Source organism: Acanthopagrus latus, chromosome 9 (assembly GCF_904848185.1).
Source record: "Acanthopagrus latus isolate v.2019 chromosome 9, fAcaLat1.1, whole genome shotgun sequence".
NCBI lineage: Eukaryota > Metazoa > Chordata > Actinopteri > Spariformes > Sparidae > Acanthopagrus > Acanthopagrus latus.
The window spans coordinates 22,367,786-22,389,431 of record NC_051047.1 but is presented as its reverse complement, the minus strand read 5'-3'; the positions used below and the strand labels follow the sequence as shown (position 1 = coordinate 22,389,431).

The window sequence follows — 21,646 nt, the reverse complement described above, 5'->3', positions numbered from 1 at the left end:
CGTTTGCCTCTGTGTATATTTACGTCTGTGTGAGCGCAAGAGTTGTAAGGATGCATGCATGTGTATGTGTACCGTATGCGGTGGGTCAGATCAAATGCTCCGGCGCTGTACTGTCAGGAGTGAGGAATGCTCTCCAAGCCGCTGATGATACGAAACGGCCCCTGAGAAAGCGCAGGACTCACCCCGGCTCTAATGTTGCTATTTTTGATCAAACACACTTTGCTTTTCGTGTGGGTTCTGAGTCAATGAATTAGCGTACATGGGCTCTCCAGAGCTGTTTATCATCGCTCAGGGGTTAAATTAGGCATAAAAGGATCCCAGGAGTCCCACTGTTGCTGGTTTGGATCAAGCCGGAGGTTGTGCTGATCTGGATTCATTGTGGTTTAAATCACTTTTACAGCGGGTCCTGCGCTCTGGTAAAACACTGTCATGCCTGAACACATACAAAAAAGGTCTTCGTTTAGCTAAAAAAAAAATCTGCTTTACAAGGATTTACAGTTTTCCTTGAGTTTAGTTCAGTCGGGGTAATTTAACTCACACAGTGTACATTACAATACAATATACTGCTGGTGCAGTAGAGGCTGCTATCAGACGAGTAAATCCAGCTTTTACCAGGAGGAAGTTGGTGTTTTGGTGCAGATTAACTACAACAGAAAATCCATCAACATAATGTTCTTATCTACGAAAGAAGTCAGAGGCGTGGTGATAAGGCAGGCCATCACATAATAGCGCGACTAGCCATAGTGGATCCAGCCAACTACCCAATTTGGACCCTGCACTCACATTTCTATTAATGCATTTTGCATTGCATGTTAAAATTGTGCCTAAGCCTAACCAGACCAAGACTTGAGGTCTGGTTAGGCTTAGGCACAAAACCCAGTCAGTTAGGGTTAGGATTAGAAAAAGAGGATGTTTGGTTTAAGATAATGGATTCGATTGCAACAACTACAGGTCGAAATTGGTTGCTAAAACAAGCATTTTTTCATCGTGCATAGATGTAGTCTGAAATGAATATGATACTTATGAGATGTACATATTTAAATGTACATTTCCAACACTTTCTCCTGGCAATTGGACTGAAATATTTTCTCCAGATGGCCTGGACTGAGTCCTAGAGGAGCGATATTATAGCAGAAAGTGTATGTTTGGATTACAGTCACCAAAACCTTGTTTATGTTATGTCGTGCCCACTTTTGAGTGACACAATCGCATATGAAGGATTTAATTTAAATCCGTCTCGTAACTAAACTTCATCCACACAGTCCAAAACTCAGGAATATATATCATTACAACTAATAAAGATGCTCTCGCCATCTTTTCACTGTGACTTTAAAGCCAAACTACACTACTGTTCGGTCTCTTTTATGGACTGTGAGGATCATAAAGAGTCAACAAATATCAAATGCCATCACAATTTGGATTCTGGCAAATGTTGAAAAATCAGTTCCCAGTTCTGAGCAGGAGATTAGCTGCATTATGAAAATAAAACGGAAGGAAAACAAGGTTGAAATGTATATTTTCCTTCCCAAAAAGAAAAAGGGGGGGATACCATCTCTTCTTACTCCCCTTAAGTCATGCAATGATGGTAAATTGTAATTACCAAGGACGCTTTGCCAGTAACATGGAGGAGTCTTGCACAGCCAGCACTGTCACCACCTGCCTAATGAAGAGACAGGACTCGACAGAACCTCGGCATGGCTCACAGCTCTGCAACATGAACTCGGGGAAGCGTGCCAAGCATTTGTTTTGAGGTGTGCACTCCAAATGATTGAGAAGAACGCTCGGCGAGAAAAAAAAGAGAAAGAAAGAAAAAAAAACTTGGCTAAAACATTTACTGCGCCGGCGAAGTGTTTCCATGTCGTGAGCAGCCGCCTTAAACATGCAGCGATGCTTTTAAAACCGCTCTTATTAACTACTGAACAGTAGTGAGTCTGGGTTGATTGCAACAACACCACAGATGAAACACAGAAATTTCTCATTATTTGGCTGAATTCATTTAGAAGATTATGAAGTTTAATATAAACTTAACTTCTAGCGCCATGCAAATAAAATATAACTAAATCAAGCCATAGATATTAGATTGCAGGACATTTATTACAATATGTATATTTTATTTTGCTTTTTCTAATTAGTTTTTTTTTTTATTTTATAAGCAGCAGGTAAAGATTGAACCATAAGTGACGACATATGTAAATAAACGTCTCGTTCCTCCTCAGTGTAGCGCATTATTTCCGTAATCAGTCCTGCTGGAGAGAACTTGGAGGGAGGCAGAGCAGGAGCGGGGTGAGAGAGAGGGGAGGGAAGGAAGGGCGAATCTCTTTCTACTTTCCGCCCCGGTGTTTGAAGTCTAAAATCTTTTGCAGGGTTTTAAACATCTGTTTCCAAACTGCCAGCAGCCACTAATTAGGGCTAAAAACAAGACGGGACGTCGTGAGAACCCTGGGGTGGGCATGAGGCGACATGCACACCCCGCTAAAAAACCACCGCATTCCTCTGCTTAAAGACTACTTCTCTGAAGGAGGGGGGGAGGGGGGAGCGGGACAGAGGGAGGTGAGGCGGTGGGAGGTGGGAGGGAAGAGATAGGGGAGGGGTAGGCATTATTTCGAGGGCCCCACCTGTCAGTGTTTTCTGTTTGATTCTAGGGGCCGTGTGTGTGTGTGTGTTCAGGTCTTAGAGGGGTTTTGTTGCGGCTTTCTATGCCATTTGAAGTCATCAAGGTGCGTGGTGTCTTTACAGTACAGCAGCGCAGCAGTGACTCACAGTTTGTTCTGTCTCTCTCTTCGGTGTCTCCTCTCTCTCTCCCCCTCTGCAGCCAGGAAGTGCCTCTGTGCATTAAAACTCCATTCGAGCACTGATCTGCAGCCAGCTGTAAGTCAGCCAGCCCCCTCCCTCTATGCATGTCTACGTTAACAATGGTTTGATATTATACCGAAAGTTCACATGGTTCCATAATGCACACGCCCTCTATTTTCCTTTTTTTTTTCTCCAACAATGATGTATCACCTGATCCATCAGATAAGTACGTGTGCTTTGAACTCTGCCGAGGTCACCGGGGGTCATCAAGCTTGTTTCAAAGTACAAGAGGTACTCTGAACCTATGAGTGTTGTTTATTCGTGTCATAAATGATGAATGGAATCTCTCCCAAAAATGACATATAATCTCTTTGAAGTCGATGACTGTGACGAAGTCTCTCTCGTCTTTGATTGTTGCTCCAGTGTGCTTGGCTTGGTATTCGCAGGCTGGCACACCGAGCACAAAATTTATTGTGAGGACTCCAAGAGCCAATATTTAAATATGCCTTTGGAAATATCGAATTGTAAATTAAAAACGAGGGTAAGAAGTGACAGTTTTAGGGTGTTTTTCTTTGAGCTACTGTTGCTTTTCACAAAGTATAAAGGCCGTTGTTGTGTAATCTGAGTTTTAAAGACTTTCTTCAGGGCACCTAACCTGCCAAATGGTAGAACTGATCTGGGCTGTTGAACTTGTTTGTAATGAGTAATCCATAAAAGTCTTTAATTTGTTTACTTTATTTGTTTTATAAACTTTGCCCTTCATTGACAGTATGCCTTTGAAATTTAGCCCCGCGTAATGTGTAACACATCATAGCAACATGCATCTCGACCTGCATCTCAAGAGACCACTTGTGACCACGGCTCTATAAGCTAAACAGACACCAAGAATTATGTTCATGTTTCACATTTGCCAAATTCACAAGAGGACTAGTTCAGTTAAGGATTCGACGACTCGCAAAATTGAGCAATTTTCGAAGGGAGTCTGGCGAATTTCTCCACAGACATCAAAGAAGTTGACTATATTGGTTACTGTTTACTGTATTTGCAAAATTTGACATGCTAACCCTCAATAAATTGTTGTCTAATAAATGTTGTGTAAATGATGAAATCAGTTGCTGGGAGGAAAGAGACAGGCTGGTACAAGAAAAGAAAAAGCTTAATCTATTATATTTATTGCCGAATTTACTAGAGGGCATAAATGATTTAGAATTTGCCATAGCAAAGTTTTACAGAGTTTATAAAGTCTGTCCTGATGCAGCAACTCACAAAAATGAGTGATTATCTAAGGGACTCTGGGGACCTCCTCCATGGGGCTAAAAGAAGTTGCATATATTGGTTACTGTGTATTGCATTTGTAAAACTTGACATGTTTACTGTCAATAAATGTTATCTTCTGTCAAAAATGTTGTGTAAATGAGGAAATTAGTTGGAACCGTGAGTCCAAAGTTGTTGGGAGGTAAGACAGACAGGCTGGAACAGCAATGCCACCACAAACTCACCCTTAATGTATCACACTTAATGCCGAATTTACAGGTAGGCATTAATCATTTTGAATTTGTCGTAGCAAAGTTTTGCAGAGGTCTGTTGAGTTTGTCCTCACTCAGCAACGCTTAAAAACCCACTATGTGTAAGGGAGTCTGGGGATATTACAGTCGAGGTCAGTTTAGACAGACAGTCTTAAGGTTAAGAGAGCCCAAACACATAGTAAAACGTAATCAGACAGTGTTTCCTGTTGTTTTTGTCAAATTCACAACACATCCGACTTGCCATTGTATTTCTTTATCGCCCACATCAAGCTGTTCTTCTGCCGGACAGTCAATATGCCAAAACTGATGATTCAGACTGTATACTTCAAAATGATGCTGTCTTTTTTCTTTTCTTTTTTTTGTCAAAACTTGAGTAGTGATGTCTTTCTCCGCTAGTGCTTTGTCAAACTGATCTCTGTAATAATCATGTGTCACATGTAATTGAGGGTATGTATAATACGAGTGACATTTAAAATACAAGGCTAATAGGTTAATTGGTGTCTGTGTCATCATACCCCAGTAAAATGATATTATGTAAGCACTGTGTGACAATGATACTGTATACAAACATCTCCTCATGCATGTTTTCAGGGCAGAATAAATAGTTGTAGTAAATATTTGTTATTGTAACAACCATTTATACCTATTTAAGCTTGTGTTTACACTCATCTCTTCCTATTGCCGCTTCCAACAAGCCATCAGTGAGCATTTTTGACATATCAGAGGTGCACACCCATTCTCAGGACGTTGAAGTGTCTCGCTCGAGGGCCTTTTGACAGGATAGACGGCTACAGAAGAAACAGGACAAACTGATAATAAAACTGGATCAAACCTGGGGTGTTTTGGATGAGTGACACTGTGCGAGTCGCTGAGCCAACAACCAAGGCTGCAATTATTTGGAAGCACGTGAACTACAATGGTTTAGGTGTAGCAGTGACTGTTTGTTCGTAAACTTGCGACATCCAAACAGGATCCACAATAAGGATTATTTTCTTCCCTTGGCTCACAAACTCATTACAGCTTATGTCATGTCGGCCCCGCACCCAAAGTTTTACAAGTCCTCAGCTCTGATTGGAATTAATGTCACCAGCCCGTTCTACATCTGTGACTACTTCTACCATCAGCGGCTACTGCGGGGAGGCCAGCTGTTGCCGAGTCGGGCTGACGCGCTTCACATTTGTGTTTTGTCTGCATAATCAAGGAAACCAGAAGTAAACTGATGGAAAGATACGGGCCCAAATTACTTTGGAGGAAACGGGGAACAATGAGCAATTTACGGTTGCTTCTTGTCACAGCGCTGGATATCGTCAAGGCTTATCACTGTCATTTACATCTTTCTCGCCCATTGCCCCGAGGCAGAAGCCTCTGTAGGAACGTGTTTGGCAAAAGGAATTAAGCCAAGATTTTTGATTGAATACAACTGCTCAGATGGTTAATTATACAGTGGCATACATTTACGATTTAAACTAACAGTTGTAACCGACGGATGTTATTTGACACATTCATGGACATGTATATATGGAAAAAGTAGAATGGTGGAGATAATGGTTATATATTCTATGAGAGGTGTCTTCATATGAAATGTCAGCGTCCTCGCATGAGAAACAGGAAATAAATGTCTACGTCTCCTCTGGAAACTTCCTGATTTTGAGTACAATCACTAAACTTTTTCAGTCACGCCGAAGACAGTTCACGTCCCCCACCCTGGTCATGTCAGACGACGGGGAAAACAACAAATACAAAAACGATCCAAGTCGGCACGATAGCATCGGCAAGGCCTCGTTTGTTAATCTAACCCTGATAAACCGTATCGATTCAGCTAAGTTTCACTCCACATGTTTTCTCCTGGTCCTCCGCGCCCCCACCTGCAGCGGCTCCATGCACCCACAGCCGCACCCTCCCGATTTGAGGGACCACTTGAACATCATGACTAATCTGACACCGCACTGACAGACAGACAGAGCAGAGTAGACACACACAATCGTATTAGAACAAAGACCCAAACTGGCAACTTCCCCAGTCTATCAAACAGAGATTGACTATTATATTACAGGAGTTCCCCTGAAGAAACAACAAAATACAGCTTATTAAATTGTTGCCAACAAAGCCAAGCTGACCGAAACTTGACTTTTTGGGAGCTGACGCTGCCAGTAGGAAGTAAAAACTTCCGGGAGCAATTTACTGGCTGACACGCACACATCAATCAACTGCTTTCATCAAATACTTGTGGGTTATAGATTAGATATGAGATTATGGATTATGGATTATACCGGTCTAATGGGAATACAAATATGATACTAGTTAAACTACCTGACATAAAATCACCTCAATGACGCACTGAAAAAGCCAATCATAATCTATTTATAATGACTTGCACCCATGCGAATCTCCTTCTACAGTAGCCACCAGAGAAGCAGCCTCACCCTGTTTTTCAAATATTTCCTTCCTCGGAAAAACAACCTCTGCCACAAAACATTTTTGGGATGGAACTAATTAAACAGTTGCTGCGTGTGGCTGTGATAATATATATATCTTATTGCCATTCATCAGAACTTCCATTTTGATTGCTTTTTTAAAAAAACAAACAAAAAAAAAACAGATTACCTGTGTTTGACTGCACACAGAAATCCTGAAATCTAAATGTATTCCTTGGGCGAGATCGATGTTATTGTACTAATATTTGCGCTCTCTAATTTTGCAAGACTTGAAAGACCGTGCACTGTTCGGCTCGGGCAAAATCCCTGCAAGGACACACACACACACACACACAAGCACAGACTCACACAAACACACACGGGGAGACTTGACTCGGCCTCCGCCAGGAGAAATAAACGGCAGTGTAACATCGACAGGTCGCCAGAACAATCAGATTATGTTGTGCAATGCAGCGTTGTTATTGGCCCTGGTAGCACTCGGCCCACCCACCCTCCTCCTCCACCTGTTTTAGTGAGTAATATGTTTTCTTGTATAAATTCTGTTGAAGATCGCGTAATATTGACATTGATAGTAGGAGGAGATAATGTATCTGACTCCTTATTTGATACACAGAGCACAAATGTGGTGAAAATAAAGTTGTCACACTGAATTATTTTTCAATTTAAAGGAGCAGTCCGGCTCTTTGGCTTGTAAATGTCTTGAAAACTTCACACCCACAGTTCCAACTCCAAGGATCGATTTTTAAAACTTTGGAGAGTTTCCCTTAAGCCACAGAAGACACTTTACAACTGTCTTTACAGTCTGTGTAATACTCCATTGGGTTCAGTAAGCTTGACGTGTAAAATTGGTGGAGTGAGCCTTTCAATGGAAGAAAAAAACACTAATTGCTGAAGTTATTGAATTTAAAGTGAATCAAAGGAAAACAGTACAAACACAAACAAGGTACAGGAGCTTTGCCACTCACCTGCCTCCCGACTCGATTATTATGTAGCCTCATACGGGCGTGGATGTCTTTGTAGGTCTCGCGGGCATCCAGGAAGTCCCTCGAGAACTTCTCCCCGAATTCCACGTCGGGGCTGCAGCCGCCCCACTCCCAGGAGTCCTGAGGTCCCGGCAGGTCGGCGGGGAAGTGCTCCATGACGCCGTGTACCATCCCCTTCCCCCGGTGGATGGCCTCCAGCTGCAACCGGTGAAGTTTGATGCGAAAGGCCTCCTCGTCCCCGCGCCGCTTCTCGTCGCAGCTGCACGCCTTGAGCTTGCCCATGGAGCAGGCGTTGGCCACTGCGTGCACCACACCTGCCGCCGCGATGGCGTACGCAAAGGCGCTCTCTCTGAAGCCTGTGGGGGGGGGGGGTGGGGGCGAGAGGGGAGGATATTAGTTTTGTTTACATCTTAATGTTGGAGGTAAGAAGAAGTTTTGTAGCTGAGTCCAGCACGTTTTCAGATAAAATGACAGTTACCACGAGGATGACGGATCTGAAACTCTTGAAATTGTCACTGCCAAGTCCAAAAGGACATAAGCATCACAGGAGAAACTGACATGAGGACTGTGTACTCAGAAATGTGCCATTTTTTCATTTGAGAAAATGCCGTAGGGGCCTTTACAAGTGCTATTTGTAAAATCCAAACCCAATTTCAATAACCTGCAGGCGGAACATACCAGCGTGCATGTGTCATTACCCTGTCAGGTGAAATGAGAGGACGACCAGGTCGATGGAGGATGACAGTAGAAAGATAACCATCCAAATTCAGATTAGGGGGACTAAGGTGCTGGGTTTTTTGTTTTTTTGTTTTAGTGGTGGCGCGTTTTTCTATTTTTAACTGAAACCACATCAGAAATAGCAACAAAACTATTTAATTCACCTCATTAAAGTTCGGCTGTAAAACTGCCGGGTACAAGTTTAAGATGTCTTGTGATCTTTCCCTCCGCGTTAAAACTGCAGCCTAACAGCCGCTAAACCAGCGAGATGCATCTTCAGACCTCTCTCTGCTTGGCCAAACATGTTGTAATGCTCAGCGCGTTTGCACTTTGCTGATGTGAAAAAAAACTTCCTATTCCTATTTTGATAAAAAAAGACACACAGAAGGGTTTATTCACACGTTTATGCGCACATGTGCCAAGACTCGTACAACCGGGGGAAACATCTGGGACAATGGCAATTAAATGTTCCAAACACTTGCGTACTTCGTCTCTGCGGGCCAGCTGAACGTGAACAGACCCCCACCACTCCCATCAGAGGGCCCACAGAGGACTCGCACACTAAACAAAGCTGCGTCTCCTCCTGTCTGATGATGTACACATATCGTGGTAACACATGAGATCAGGAAAAGAACTCATATTAACCGCTTACTAGCATGCATATTAGTAAAGAGCTTCTCCTCGGTGACCTCCTAATTCCTGATGAAGTACTGATAGTGAGCAAGAAAGAAAGTTTTTGTACATTAATTACCATCCTAGCATGTTTTTCTCAGTATTGGGTTATATGTTGTTGGTGTATCTGATATCTCCGTGTTGGAATTGTTCCGAGAAACATCATAATTTGTGTCGCACCATGACTCTCATTGCAACTGACACAACATCAAGCTGTCTGGATTGTTGTTCCTCCTGGGAAATCACAAGTAATGTCATTTCAGTACGTGAAGCAGCGACACAAACCAGATCTGGTGCAAGCTGTCGTGCCTGAGTGGGTTAAATAAAAAAGACTGCCATTGAGTAGACTGGGGTTTGTATCCTATTCAGAACAGTTATTATCATTTCACTGCACACGTTTTATTTTTACGCTAAGTTTAGTTATTCTTTCTTGTTTACTGTCGAGGTTTGGTCCGTATTGAGCAATAAAAATGCTTTTGGACAACGTGATTTGGGTTAAAACACACACCCTTCCACAACAGTGTTTGAAAGAATAACTTCCCCCATGTTTGGTCTATTTCCCCGAGTCGATAAGCACAAAGCTATTATAAAAACTGTGATACCGTGTTCAATTTCAATAATGGTCTGGTAGCAACGCCACAGCTACAGAACTACAGCATAATCAGATCGTGCCAAGCAATCATAACACAGGAACAGTCGCTCTCCACCAGTAACACTTCATAAATATGGTCTAATCTTATGAAACGGAGCACAAAACTACAAGCTGAAGTTGTTCTCGCTCATTCCAAAGTGAAGTGAACTTCATAATTAATTCACCAGTAGAGTCTGAGTGTCAAGCTATGGTGATTTATTCTTCGCTACATAAAACTTTGAAGATATAGGTGTTATTAACGTAGACTATAATGTTACTTCCACCTTAAAAGCCTTATCAGAGCAAAACAAACTAATATCTTATTTCACGTACGACAACTTTCGTTCAATTAGCAGTAATCTGGAGGATGTTAAGGGAAAGTGTGCTGTTAAATGGCTACTGATACGCAGGCTACTAAGCAACAAATTAATGGTTAGTTAGTTAGTTAGAGTCCTGTAATCTAAAGCGCTGCACGTATCTTGTCTAACTATGAAAGATGGATGGTGGAACCTGGATTTGTTCTACAACACTGTACTAAACATGAGCTGTTGAGTGTCTGAGCAACATTTGTTGGTTCCTCTCCTCCTTCAGTCTTCTGATACCCTCTGTAAAGTCTTCATCCCTCATCCTTCGTCCAGCCTGTAACCATTACTTTTGCTATTTTGGTTTGACTGGCACTTCAGTCACTGACTCACTTTTCTGGTCGACTGAGCGGCATCAGATGTCTGTTGTTTGATCCCCCGATCTGATTTTATCATGTCATATCTTGCTAAGAGCGTTTGGTGACCAAACTATGTGTGTTTTCAGGCCGGAGAGGCCGAAGCGCTTGCCTTGTAATCACCCCAAATGGGCTCAGACGGACGACTGCGTGTAGAGGAGGTTGTTAAACGACTGCGTGCCTGTGCTCTCTGCCTACGACGTGTGACTGCCTCTGCCTCTACAGCTAAACACATCCCTTTCTCCTCGACAGCACGTCTAACTCGCACGCGGCACATGTAATGAGCGCGACTCCACCGCAGCCGATCTGTAATTCGAGCGGCTAATGTTACAGCGCTCCTCTTTCACGCACACACGCACTGGCGATATGAACACACGTACACATTCGCCCTGGACACGTTTGATGCTTTTTCTCTGCGACAGAATAAAAACCCCATGTACGATTGTGGAATCCGTGAACATTGAGGGATGAAGCGCGACAGCAGCACTTGCACTCGCGGCCCTCTGCAGTGTTTGTTGTGAGATCTCAGTTTACCGCCTGTGAGCGCGGTGCCCTCAGGTTCCATAAAGGCAGCAGCCCCACTGGCAGTCACTTGCCGGTGCAGAACACAGTGAGGATTATAATGGAAACTTGTAAAGAAAACATGAAAAGAAACCACTTAGGAGTTTATAGCGAGGGGGAAATGATTCAGGCTGCTTGTTGGAGTCAAATAAAAAGCTATTAACTGGAACTGCCCCTTTTCAGCGCCGTTTGATGTTACTTCCTTATTTATATATTCAAACAAACTTGATATTGATTTGTTTTGTTTTTTTTTTTCTTTTCGGGATATGATGTGAAGTTTGACACCGTTGCTGTGAACGCTGGACTTCTTGGCTTTTGTATATTTGACACTGTAATCATAAAGGAAAAAAAAAGTCAGACGCGGCACAATCACAACCAGTAAATGAGCGTCACTTAGAAAACAGAAACAGAAAACAAACGTATCATTAAAACACGGATGGAAGCATGCAGACAAAGTGGAATTTTAAAGGGGCTCTGTAACGTCTGTAATGTCGAGTAACTTACATGAATTAATGACTTTGCTACTGGCCACATGTGAGCAGATTGTCACGTGACTCGGGCTGGATTTTCCACAATAATCCAAAAGATGTGACTTTACGCACGTTCTCATCTCAGCGCCTCTTTTCACTCTGCTGACAAGTTGCTAAAATTAGATCAGAAAGTCCAGTAATACAATCAAATGACCGGCTTCCAGCACAACACAGGAGGCCCACAGAGCCCGAATTTGAATTCTGAATGATCATTTCCATGCTTAAGTTTTGACTGAGACATACTAACTGAATGAATTTATACAGTTCTCCCATGTGAATCTGAGTAAATAAAGAGGTTTACATCCAGTGAAACTGTCTCCTCTTATCTTAGAATACGAAAGGACATGATATACTTTATTGTCCCAGTGGGGAAATGTGTCTTGGACTCAAATGCTGCGCACATAAATGCCTCCAAGTGACAGTAAAATAGACCAGCTGTATCAGTCCTAACGCTAAATTGCACATAACAAGTATTACACCCACCCCATGGTAAAACACGTTGCAAGCAGCTTTGTTTAAAAGTGTGAGGAGAGGAGGAATTTCTTCGGCAGCAATATTCAGGTAACGTGATGACCTTGTTTGCGAGGCTGCCTCGTTAGCAACATTAGCATTCAGGTGGAGTATTCTTTGTGTCCACCTGTTGAATGCAAGTCCAGTATTCGTTCCCCCTTTTTTTTTTTTAACTCTATTTTGGTCTCTTCCAAATCCTGAAGGAAACATCTGGCTCTTTAGCAGCTTCATGCTCCAACAGAACAGTAGCGCAGAAAGGCCTGTTCCAAAAATACGCATTCTGGTATCACCAACTAGAATACTTAATTAATTCCAGAGCCTGATCTTTTCCTACACCTAACCAATTAGGTTTGATGCCTTAGCCGAACCAGACTGTGACCGTATCACAGCGGTAACCACTCCGGCTTATCTGAGCTTTATTTACCGAACACTACTCCATCTGGAAACTAGAGAACAGTGAGACTGAACCAGAAACAGTGGAGCCATTTGGCCGTAAATCAGAACAATAAGGATAAAAAAAAACCTCTAAAACACTCAGTTAAACTGAGTGTTAATTCTCAGTGGGTTCGTCTCTATGAGTGACCCCCTCTAACATAACAACATTCAAGTGTTCGTGTGATCCATTGTTATTGTAAAAGTTATTTATCATGGCAGCTTTTTATGTTCAACAACTCATTCAAGGCAATTTTGAGTTTGGTTTTATGCCAGCGTGTAAAAAAAAAAAAAAAAGACTCAGACACTGAAATTACTCTGACTATAAATATGATTTGACTCACTATCTCACAATCTGCCCCCCCACGCCTCCACCCTACCCACCTTGACCAACACAAGGCGGGGGAAGTGAGAGGGGGATGGCACTTAGGCACATCCTTCTATGCAGAAAGCCTGTTTTAGCTCTTGCCCCGCTCTGAGCCGGGCCCGGCGACGCAGGCCCCCGGAAGACTGGGAACAAATCAATCTAACAAATAATTCACTGGCTGCGGCACGCCCGGCTGAACTGATGGCAGAGGAAGTGACAAAATGAATTAAAGATTCAAAGGAAACTGTCACTTTGTGTTACAGAAACCGACTAAACAGGTTTATGCTTTTGCCGCCGAGAGTTGGGAAAGTGCTGAGAGCAAATTCACAAGCACTTGCACTGGCAAGGGAAGTAAAAGCATTAGGAGCAGCCCGGCGAGGGAGGACACAGACACAGTGACAGAGAGAGAGGGAGAGAGGAGAACAGAAAGAGAGAGAGATTCTCCTATTTCTGTCTATCCATGTCTTGCCTGGCGTCCTCTTTAGCCTAGTTTTTAATGCAAGCTAAACGGGAATGAACACGGGGCCCATAAAAAGTTATCAGGATCCATCAGCCGACAGATACGTGGCAGAGCCGGAGAGGATCCGAGCAACATCCGATGTAGTAAAGTTGGACACCAAAACAAACACAGACGCAGGAGCCCTGAAAAACTTTGTCGAAACACCAGATTTGAGAAAAGCTCTCCAAGAATATTTGAACAGGAAAAGTTCCAATGCCCGAAAGGTGTTTCATTTTACTAGACAGAAAAGGTTTCGTGTGTCTTATGTAACACAGATAAACTTATTGTTAAAAATACCAGCCGGTGTGCATAAGCCTCGTGTGAGAGTCGGTCATTTCTTATTTTTTTATGGGCAAAACGTGCATTAATCTCTGCAATTCCGTCTAATCCACGTCAGTAAGTGGCTCTCAGTGGGAGCGCTGCCCTGTCGCAGGAGCTGCACGCGATAGTGGCTGCAGCGCGTTAACTTGTATCAATTTTTTAGCTTCTGTGGAGCGGAACGTATCAACATGTAACAGATGAATCATCTGACTTAAAGAGGTTGTTTATGTCAGTGGTTTTGGAGTTTCTGCACCCGAGGCAAACCAGGGATGCCAGACAACCAGCAACTGCCTCTACTAATAATGACAAACAGCCTTTCAATGAGTCAGTGAGGAGCGAAAGTGAGACCAGAGGTGTGTAAGCATATACTGCAGTTAAGAAGTGTTTTTTTTTTTTTTAATTATCACAGGAGTGACTGGAAATAAAGTTCTCAGTGAGGCCTATGAAACTGTAAGTTTCGTGATTTGTGTTGCACGTAGATTAAGGAGAGCATAAACTGTGATAACACCCCCTCCAGGAAATATCTGTCGCGTTCAATCAGGTTGTTGTTTTATGATGGGGAATTCCATCAACAATTCAGGGCCACTGTCTGAAAGGATTCTTAGGAAATGCTTGGTGGAAACACTTTGGGCGTCGTTAGAGCGTCAGGATGCACTTCATCCAAACGTTCGAGGGTGCTGTCAGTAGAACTTGATTTCATTTTAGAGCCTCGCCTGTCAGTCGATTACATTTTGATGCAACATTTGCAGAGACAGCTATCGGCAATTTAAGGTTGGTGATGCGATTCTTGAGAAAGATTGTTCGGTCTAATCACCGAACCAAGACATCTGTAACTTCCTCTAGTGTCGCCTTCCCCATCTTTAAGCTCTGACCACCGTCTTCCTCCTCTTCCTTTGGTGGATTTGAAAGCAAACTCATGACTCAAACTACCAACGACACTCGGCGCTGCTCATCCATCCAGGAACCCTTTCTACTAAGAAACTGATGCCTTTTCCAGTCAATAATCTGGGATGAGTCCATCTGAAGGCTTCCCAACTTTAGAGATCCTCTTTCATCCTTTGTCACCGACTTGCAAAGCTCCAGGCACTACAAAGCGTCAGAGGAAACTGATCTGCATGAGGTTTGGTAATCTCGAGGTGACTAACCGCTTTTGAAGCTACCTGCTCTTTTGTGCGTGCTATTGAGGAGGTACAGCAAGGCGGTTAGAAAGTGGATACTCTGCTCCGCTAGTCACTAGAGATAAACCGCCTGGACTCAGTTACTGTGAGGCAACATTGAAGAGTTGTATACAGTATATAGTGGGAGATGATCCCTTTTGATAATCTTTTGACTGTGTGCGGAGAATAATATTACACCGACGCTTGTTTAGGACGTGCATCTCTGTGGTCACTAATCTTTTCTAAGCCGATCCTTTCAAGATGTTCAATCAAAGTGTGTTTGAGGGCGAAACCACAGCCTGTTTGAAGACCAGACTTTTTGAACGGCGTGCCTGCACTGTATTGTTTGGTGCTGCAGGTAGCCCATAGCGATATCTTACCTCTGTAGCACACCTCACGGCCCTAAGGGTGTCCTCAGCTCCCTCTAATCATCTTTTTGCATTTGGTAAGGTTTAAAAATCAGCGACAGTGCTGTAACTCAGATTTTAAATGGAGGAGATGTGAAATGGTTACAAGAAAGGCAGATGTGAATGCGATTGAACTGTACAGTCGGGCCCCCCGTTCCTGCATTGAGAATAAAACTGACCTCTTTTGAAGACTATGCTGTCGTAGGGTATTTTGTTCCTAGTCTCCAGGCTGGAGCAGTTCCAGCGGTGCCCTCTGAACTGGTGCTGGCACTCGTGGATGGCAATCTGGATTCCCTGGATTGCAGAAGCTGTCACGTCTGGGTTACGCATGCACACCTCCAGCTGGCGCCGCGTCAAGCCAGGCAGCGTCAGACACACCGTGTTGGCATTCAGGATCGGGTCGATGTTTGGGAGCTTCAGGCCCAAAATTTCATTGGAGTCTACCCTGCATGAAGAGCACGAGGGGGTCAGGTTATTGACGAGACAAACGTTCAGCTCATAAATCTTCTGTGTTCTCTGTTCTAGTCTCTCTTGTGGTTCACAGAACTCTACTCGGGACTTGTTAGGTTTCTCGTTAATGATGCTGGGTGTCACACCAACGCCCAGTTCCCACAGTACCAGACAGACGCCTTGTTGATGGTCCCTGTTGTGACTCTTGCAAAACCATCTCCACATGCTGCCGAGGAAAATGCACTCCCACAACTTGTTTTTGTTTGTGTTTTCCAGATTTATTATCTTTAAGATCCTGTAAAGTTGTCACCAATAAATTACTTTGAACATGAAAGGGGGATTCCAGAGCGTTCATACCGGTTTGACGGCACGCACCAAACCTGCTACAAACTGTCCATGAATGTAGCGGTAACTCGGGCTTTATCTCCCGATAAACATTAACAAGGTGGAACAGGTGAGCTGGAGGGAGCAGCATCCACTCTGCTGGTGTGAATCCAATAGTTAGCAGAGGAAAAGCAACTTCCTTCCCTTTCATCTGCTGTAAAATCAGCAAGCGTGTAAATTTGGCGACTTTTCTTTTCCGCGCTAAGGTGTGTCTTTGCACTCGATCGTCTGCTGCCTCTGTTGCAGATCAATCATGCGAGCAGCAGTGATTCGGCTGACAGCGGTCAAAGCTCCTTTTCTACTTCACAGAGAAACGGTAAAGGCAGTAACGAGGAAAACACAGGCTGCGCTGATGACGGCTTGAGCGCGGAGAAGGTGCCCCAGCCTTTTTCTTTGTCATTATCGTTACAAGTAAAACACCGGGTTGTGTGTGTGTGTGTGTGTGTGTGTCTGTCTCTGCGTTTGTACGACTGGGACACACAAGTAGGGGGCATGAATGGCTGTGGGAACACACACACTCACACACACATCAATTTACACACATGCTCAAGCACACCCTGACATGCACACACAAATACCAGGTGTAGGGAGGAGACACACACACACACACACACACACAGAGGCAGCTGCAGAAACTTTGCACACCATTTCTTTCCATAGTTTCATCAACATGTGTAACATCTGTAAGTTCCTCCTTTTTTTTTTTTTTTTTCCAAAGACTTCAAAGTTCACAAATCACCTCGTACTACTTTCTGGGGGGAAAAAAAGAAAAGAGCGACCGCTTGCTCTGGATTAGAGTTACAGTCATAAAAAAAAAAAAAACTTCAACTTGATCCTAACATGAAAATTGTTTTATGTCATTTGCATGTTTGCGGTGCCCTACTTCTTTTTTTTTTTTTTTTCTAGGTGGCACTTGCACGTCAAACTGTGTGTGAATCTGCAATTCCAGTTCGGCTTCTGTTGCTACCTGTTGTGTTTCCTGCTTTGAAAGAGGGGGACCTGTTTCAACAACTGTCTCTCCAAAGGGAAACTTTTAAATTGATTGGCAGCATTGTTTGGTGAAAGCATGGGAAGCAGATGACAGAGAGTGATACAACATGTGAAAACACAGACTGCAGTTAACGCTCTTCATTTCTGTGTTTTGTGCTTTCATGTGTTGATTTCAAAGCACATGTTGAGGGGTGATGTAACTTTTTTGCTTGCAGGAAAGAAAAAGTTGACTTTCCCCACTGCAGATAATTGTTTAATTTGCAGTATCCTGTTTTTTATTTTAATACAGCTGTATGTAATAAAAGAACCACAGACGCTCTTTAATCAACACAGGAATTAACTTTTAACTTTTGAATTCATAACTTATTAAACTCCACTCACCTTTTATCCAAGAGACAGATAATCACCAGGACGCGCGTTATTCTGAGCACCGAGTGTTCCATGTTGTGCCTTGTAATTATGGAAAAACAGAAAAGAGAAAAGTTTTTTTTTTAAAGAAAGAAAGAAAGAAAAGAAGAGGAGGATTTAAAGTCCCATATTCCGCCTTTAAAAATAAAAAAAAAAAGTTTAGAGGATTCGTGGGGAGGGAGGGAGGTCAGGTCAGGTCCGGCTAGAAGCGCTGGCGCTGGACTTGACAGCTCCGAGGTCCCCGCGTCCAGATGTGCCAGCCAGCGGCGGGATACTCATTCAGAAAAAGAAAAAAAAAAGAAAAGAAAAGAAAAAAAAAAGTTTCATCAAGCCTCTGAACTGACTGAATGGAGGGAGGCTTTGCTACAAGTTTGAGGAAATGTTGTCTCCCTCACACGCATCCGTACACATCCCGGTGATCTCCGCCAGCGTCTCTGCGTTAGTATAACATCCGAGAGAGAGAGAGAGAGAGAAGTCAGCCCGAACCGGGATAGGCGCTCTAAATGAAGTCTGCTTGACTAGTGATGTTTCGGTGCGCACCGATAGTCCTCTAAACTCCTGCACTTAGCGCTCCGCCAGCCCACTTTTTTTTTTCTTTTTCTTTTCTTTTTTTTTTTTGCGTCAGCCGGGGAGTAGGGAAGCGCCGAGGGAGGTCAAGTGCCTCGTTAAAGCAGGATAGAGATCCTTTCAGATAAGGAACAGCAGGAACACTTAGCCTGCGCCCCCTGTGAGGGAGAACATTTATACTCAGCGGAGCAGCGGTGCTGAGGATGAGGAGGGCGAGGGTGGAGAGCGTGTTGGAGGGAAGTGGAGATCACTTTTGTGAGGTGATGAGGAGGAGTTGAGAGAGGAAGAACGTGGTTTTATTTTGAAAAAAACAGATATTTATGATTATCAGATCGACCTTTTCCTGTGTGTGCGCGCACTTTTTTTGTATCCTGCAGGGAAAGTAACTAAGTACATCTACACAAATACTGTACTTGAATAAAAGTTTGAGGTGCTTGTATTTTTCTTTTTTATTTCCATTTTCTGCAACTTTATACTTCCACTTACACCTGGGAGGGAAATGCTGTACTTTTACTCCACTACATGTATTTGATAACTTTTAGTTACCAGTAACTTTGTAGATTACCTGCTGCGTCAGAGCCAAAGACGCGTATCTTAAATTATTTTCAGTGAATTGCAACAAAACACTGATTCCATAATCAGAAAGCCCACAGTATCCAACACATGCATGTAAATAAATGTCAATTACTTTTACCTGTACGTTTAATACTTTTATTATTTGCCAGGAAATTACTTTACTCAGGCGAATTTAATGTCAGATACTTTAAGATTTAAATTCAAGTACTATTCATATGGTTGGCTTTCATTTTTATTGAAGTAATCTATATCTTATTGATACTTTACTCAAGTATGACATGCTGACTATTGGAGAACATTTGATTTTTGTTTTCATACTTAAATTCTTCATTTTTTTTGGTAGAGATGTACTTTCTCATTTTTTACTTTCATAGAGTTCAGGGCTTCAGTGTTGAAAAGTAACTAAGTGCTTTTACACATGCACTAAGTACAATTTTGTACTTTATTTTCTACTTCTTACTTCTACTCAGCTTCAATACAGTGGGAACTGTTGAAGCTACTTTTTTACTCCACCACAGTTACTTGACAACTTCAGATTCAGATGAATCCATTACAAATATACAGTATAATCATCAACTTAATTATGATAGTATTTAGACTTTTTGAGGGGCAAATTCACAAATTTTCAGTATATAAAGTAATAAAATATGAATGTGATCATGCATGATGAGCCCTGCTTGTACAAGCTGAGCAGTTTTACACTGTGAAATGCTACTTTTAAGTAAAAGAGTCGAGTACTTACCACTATACAGGCATATTATTATATATATTATAGCCTGATATTTAGCCCTTTGTATGGATCAAGCTCTAAAAAACAACAGGTTTTACACTTCCTATTGTGTAGCAGCGTTTTTTTTTTTTATCACACCCTCCCTGCCTGGAAACCTGCGTTTACATCATCTACACATGCACATTATATAACTTTTCTTCGCAGGCTGAGTTTTACTCGACAAGCACAAGTAAACAGGTCAACTGATACTGATGCAAAAAAGCAGTGGAGTTGCCCTTTAGTGCATTTTACACATTTTAAACACAGGATTCCTGTAAACCAGCATCTATTAAAAAACAATAAAGCGTGTATCAGAGGCGTGTTGGTGAAGTTTGAATCATATGAATGCGCGAACCCTCGTGTTCCCTGTGAACAAAGTCTCGTGAAAGAAATTAGGGCTTGTTAAAACTGTCGGCTGAGGTTCCCATTGCTCTCTAACCTTGCCTGTGTGTCACGGCCTTTAATCTTTCCATTTAAATGACTATAAAGTCAAACAAAAAGCTCCCTTGTTGATGAAGACCACATGATATCACTCATCTCAGTGCTTTATGAGTAGCCTAGAATAAAGATTCAAAGACCACAAATAAAAAGGTCCCCCCCCCCACCGACAGTGGAGGGAAGCAAGCTTTCTGCCAGCGCAGAGTCACCAGAGCAGTAAAACACTCCACGAGCTTAGCATTCAGACGCAATTAAGTTGCCATACACAAATTTAGGAGATCAGGGAAACAATCCCACATCAGATTTGCTCCCACAGAGATTTATCACAGCACCCTGATCTGAGAGCTTTGGCAGCGACGGCGACTTTGTGCTTAATTATTTCAAGGCATGTAAGGAAAGCGGGCTTGTTAGTCGTCTTAGTGGTTTGGTGGCGGCGACTTTGAGTTTGGTTCTGCAGCAGGATGTGTCGAGGGCTGTCATCCCCGATCTTTGTGTGTGTGTCTCTCTCTCTCTCCCTCGCGCTCTCATCATGACTGATGATAGCATGACTCTCTGAATCACAGTTCCTTATAAACGTGACTCACACTTTGCTCCCATGTCACCACTCGGAGAATCGAAAACAGCAGCAGAGTCGGGCTGCTGCTGTGCCGCGTTTGAAACCCAGTGAGGCAGCTCCATAAACCAAATCATGAAAAGGTGTCGGAGATGATGTTTTTCTCTCTTTACCGGAAAAGAGTCCGGCAGTATGGAACCCCTTAACTGCTGGAAAGTGATGCCACTATAGATGAAATAGTATAGTCATGGTAAAGATAAAAAAAATATATATATCACATGATGGTGGAAGTGAAACTTACAAGATAAGCATTTTGTTTTTTCTATGTAAGTAAGTAAAACATTTCATTTAAAACAAGACTATGTAACATTTCAAAGACGAAATTACACTCTTCTTCTCTAGAAGTGGTCAGTAAGCTCAGTGGTTGTTGTTGCTACGGTGGCTAATATTAGCTAATGCTAATAAATTTAAGCAAGATATTATGTTACTAAAATTAATCAGACACTTAGACTCTCTTTAAGAGACCTGTTTTATAAGTGATTGAAAGCAGGTCTATGATTTATTTTGTAAATTATATCTTGTGTCTATTTTTTCTGTCCACTTCCTGTCTTTGTCTTTTTCCTTCTCTTATTCTAAGTAGACCTGTGCTGCATTAGTTAATCATTCTTAATTATCCGCTGTATTTATGCCTGTATTTTCCCCCCAATCTTTGGTTCGTATGCGTCTTCTGTGTTCCTGCTTTTTCTCTGGTGTCTGGTTTGTCTTCAATTTTTAATTACTCTTTCGTTTCTTGGATTCTCCTTGTTTCTGACTGTTTTGACTTGGAATATCAGCTTATCATTAAAGTTAACTTTTTGTTGTTTTACCTACCTCACTATTTATTCAAACCTTGATAAATGTCTTTATAAAACAGCTGCTAATTGAGCATAAGTGGAGATGAGTTTCAAAATCATCAAAATGTTGGCTATACAGCAACATCTACCACAGATTTGCCAACAACAGCAAACATTCGTTGGCATAATATAGTGGTTATGTTGAAACATTAAACTTTTTAATTTGTGAGATGTGTTATTTCTCCCTTGAAAAGTGACACAGTCAAGCTCTAAAAGGTCCAATGGTTGGATTATTGAGTCTCACTTGAGTATCTGACGAGCTGGGAATGTCTTACCAAATGTGCCTTTTGATAAGTCAAAAAATATGAAACTTTTAAAAATGATCCAAAATGTTTGTTGTCATGAAAAAAAATAACAAT

At 42.4% G+C, this 21,646-nt stretch overlaps 1 protein-coding gene across 1 annotated transcript in view; it reads right to left on the bottom strand.

Annotated features, from left to right (window-relative positions):
* The window catches only part of wnt10a (wingless-type MMTV integration site family, member 10a), a 28,308-nt gene extending 10,782 nt beyond the window's left edge, over nt 1-17,526 (bottom strand). The window contains exons 1-3 of the mRNA XM_037110963.1: nt 17,465-17,526; nt 15,439-15,704; nt 7,720-8,093 (exon numbers count right to left, since the gene is read on the bottom strand). Of these exons, the coding sequence (XP_036966858.1) occupies nt 7,720-8,093; nt 15,439-15,704; nt 17,465-17,526 (702 nt within the window). The remainder of the gene's footprint in view (nt 1-7,719; nt 8,094-15,438; nt 15,705-17,464) is intronic.
* Between the last annotated feature and the right edge of the window lie 4,120 nt (nt 17,527-21,646).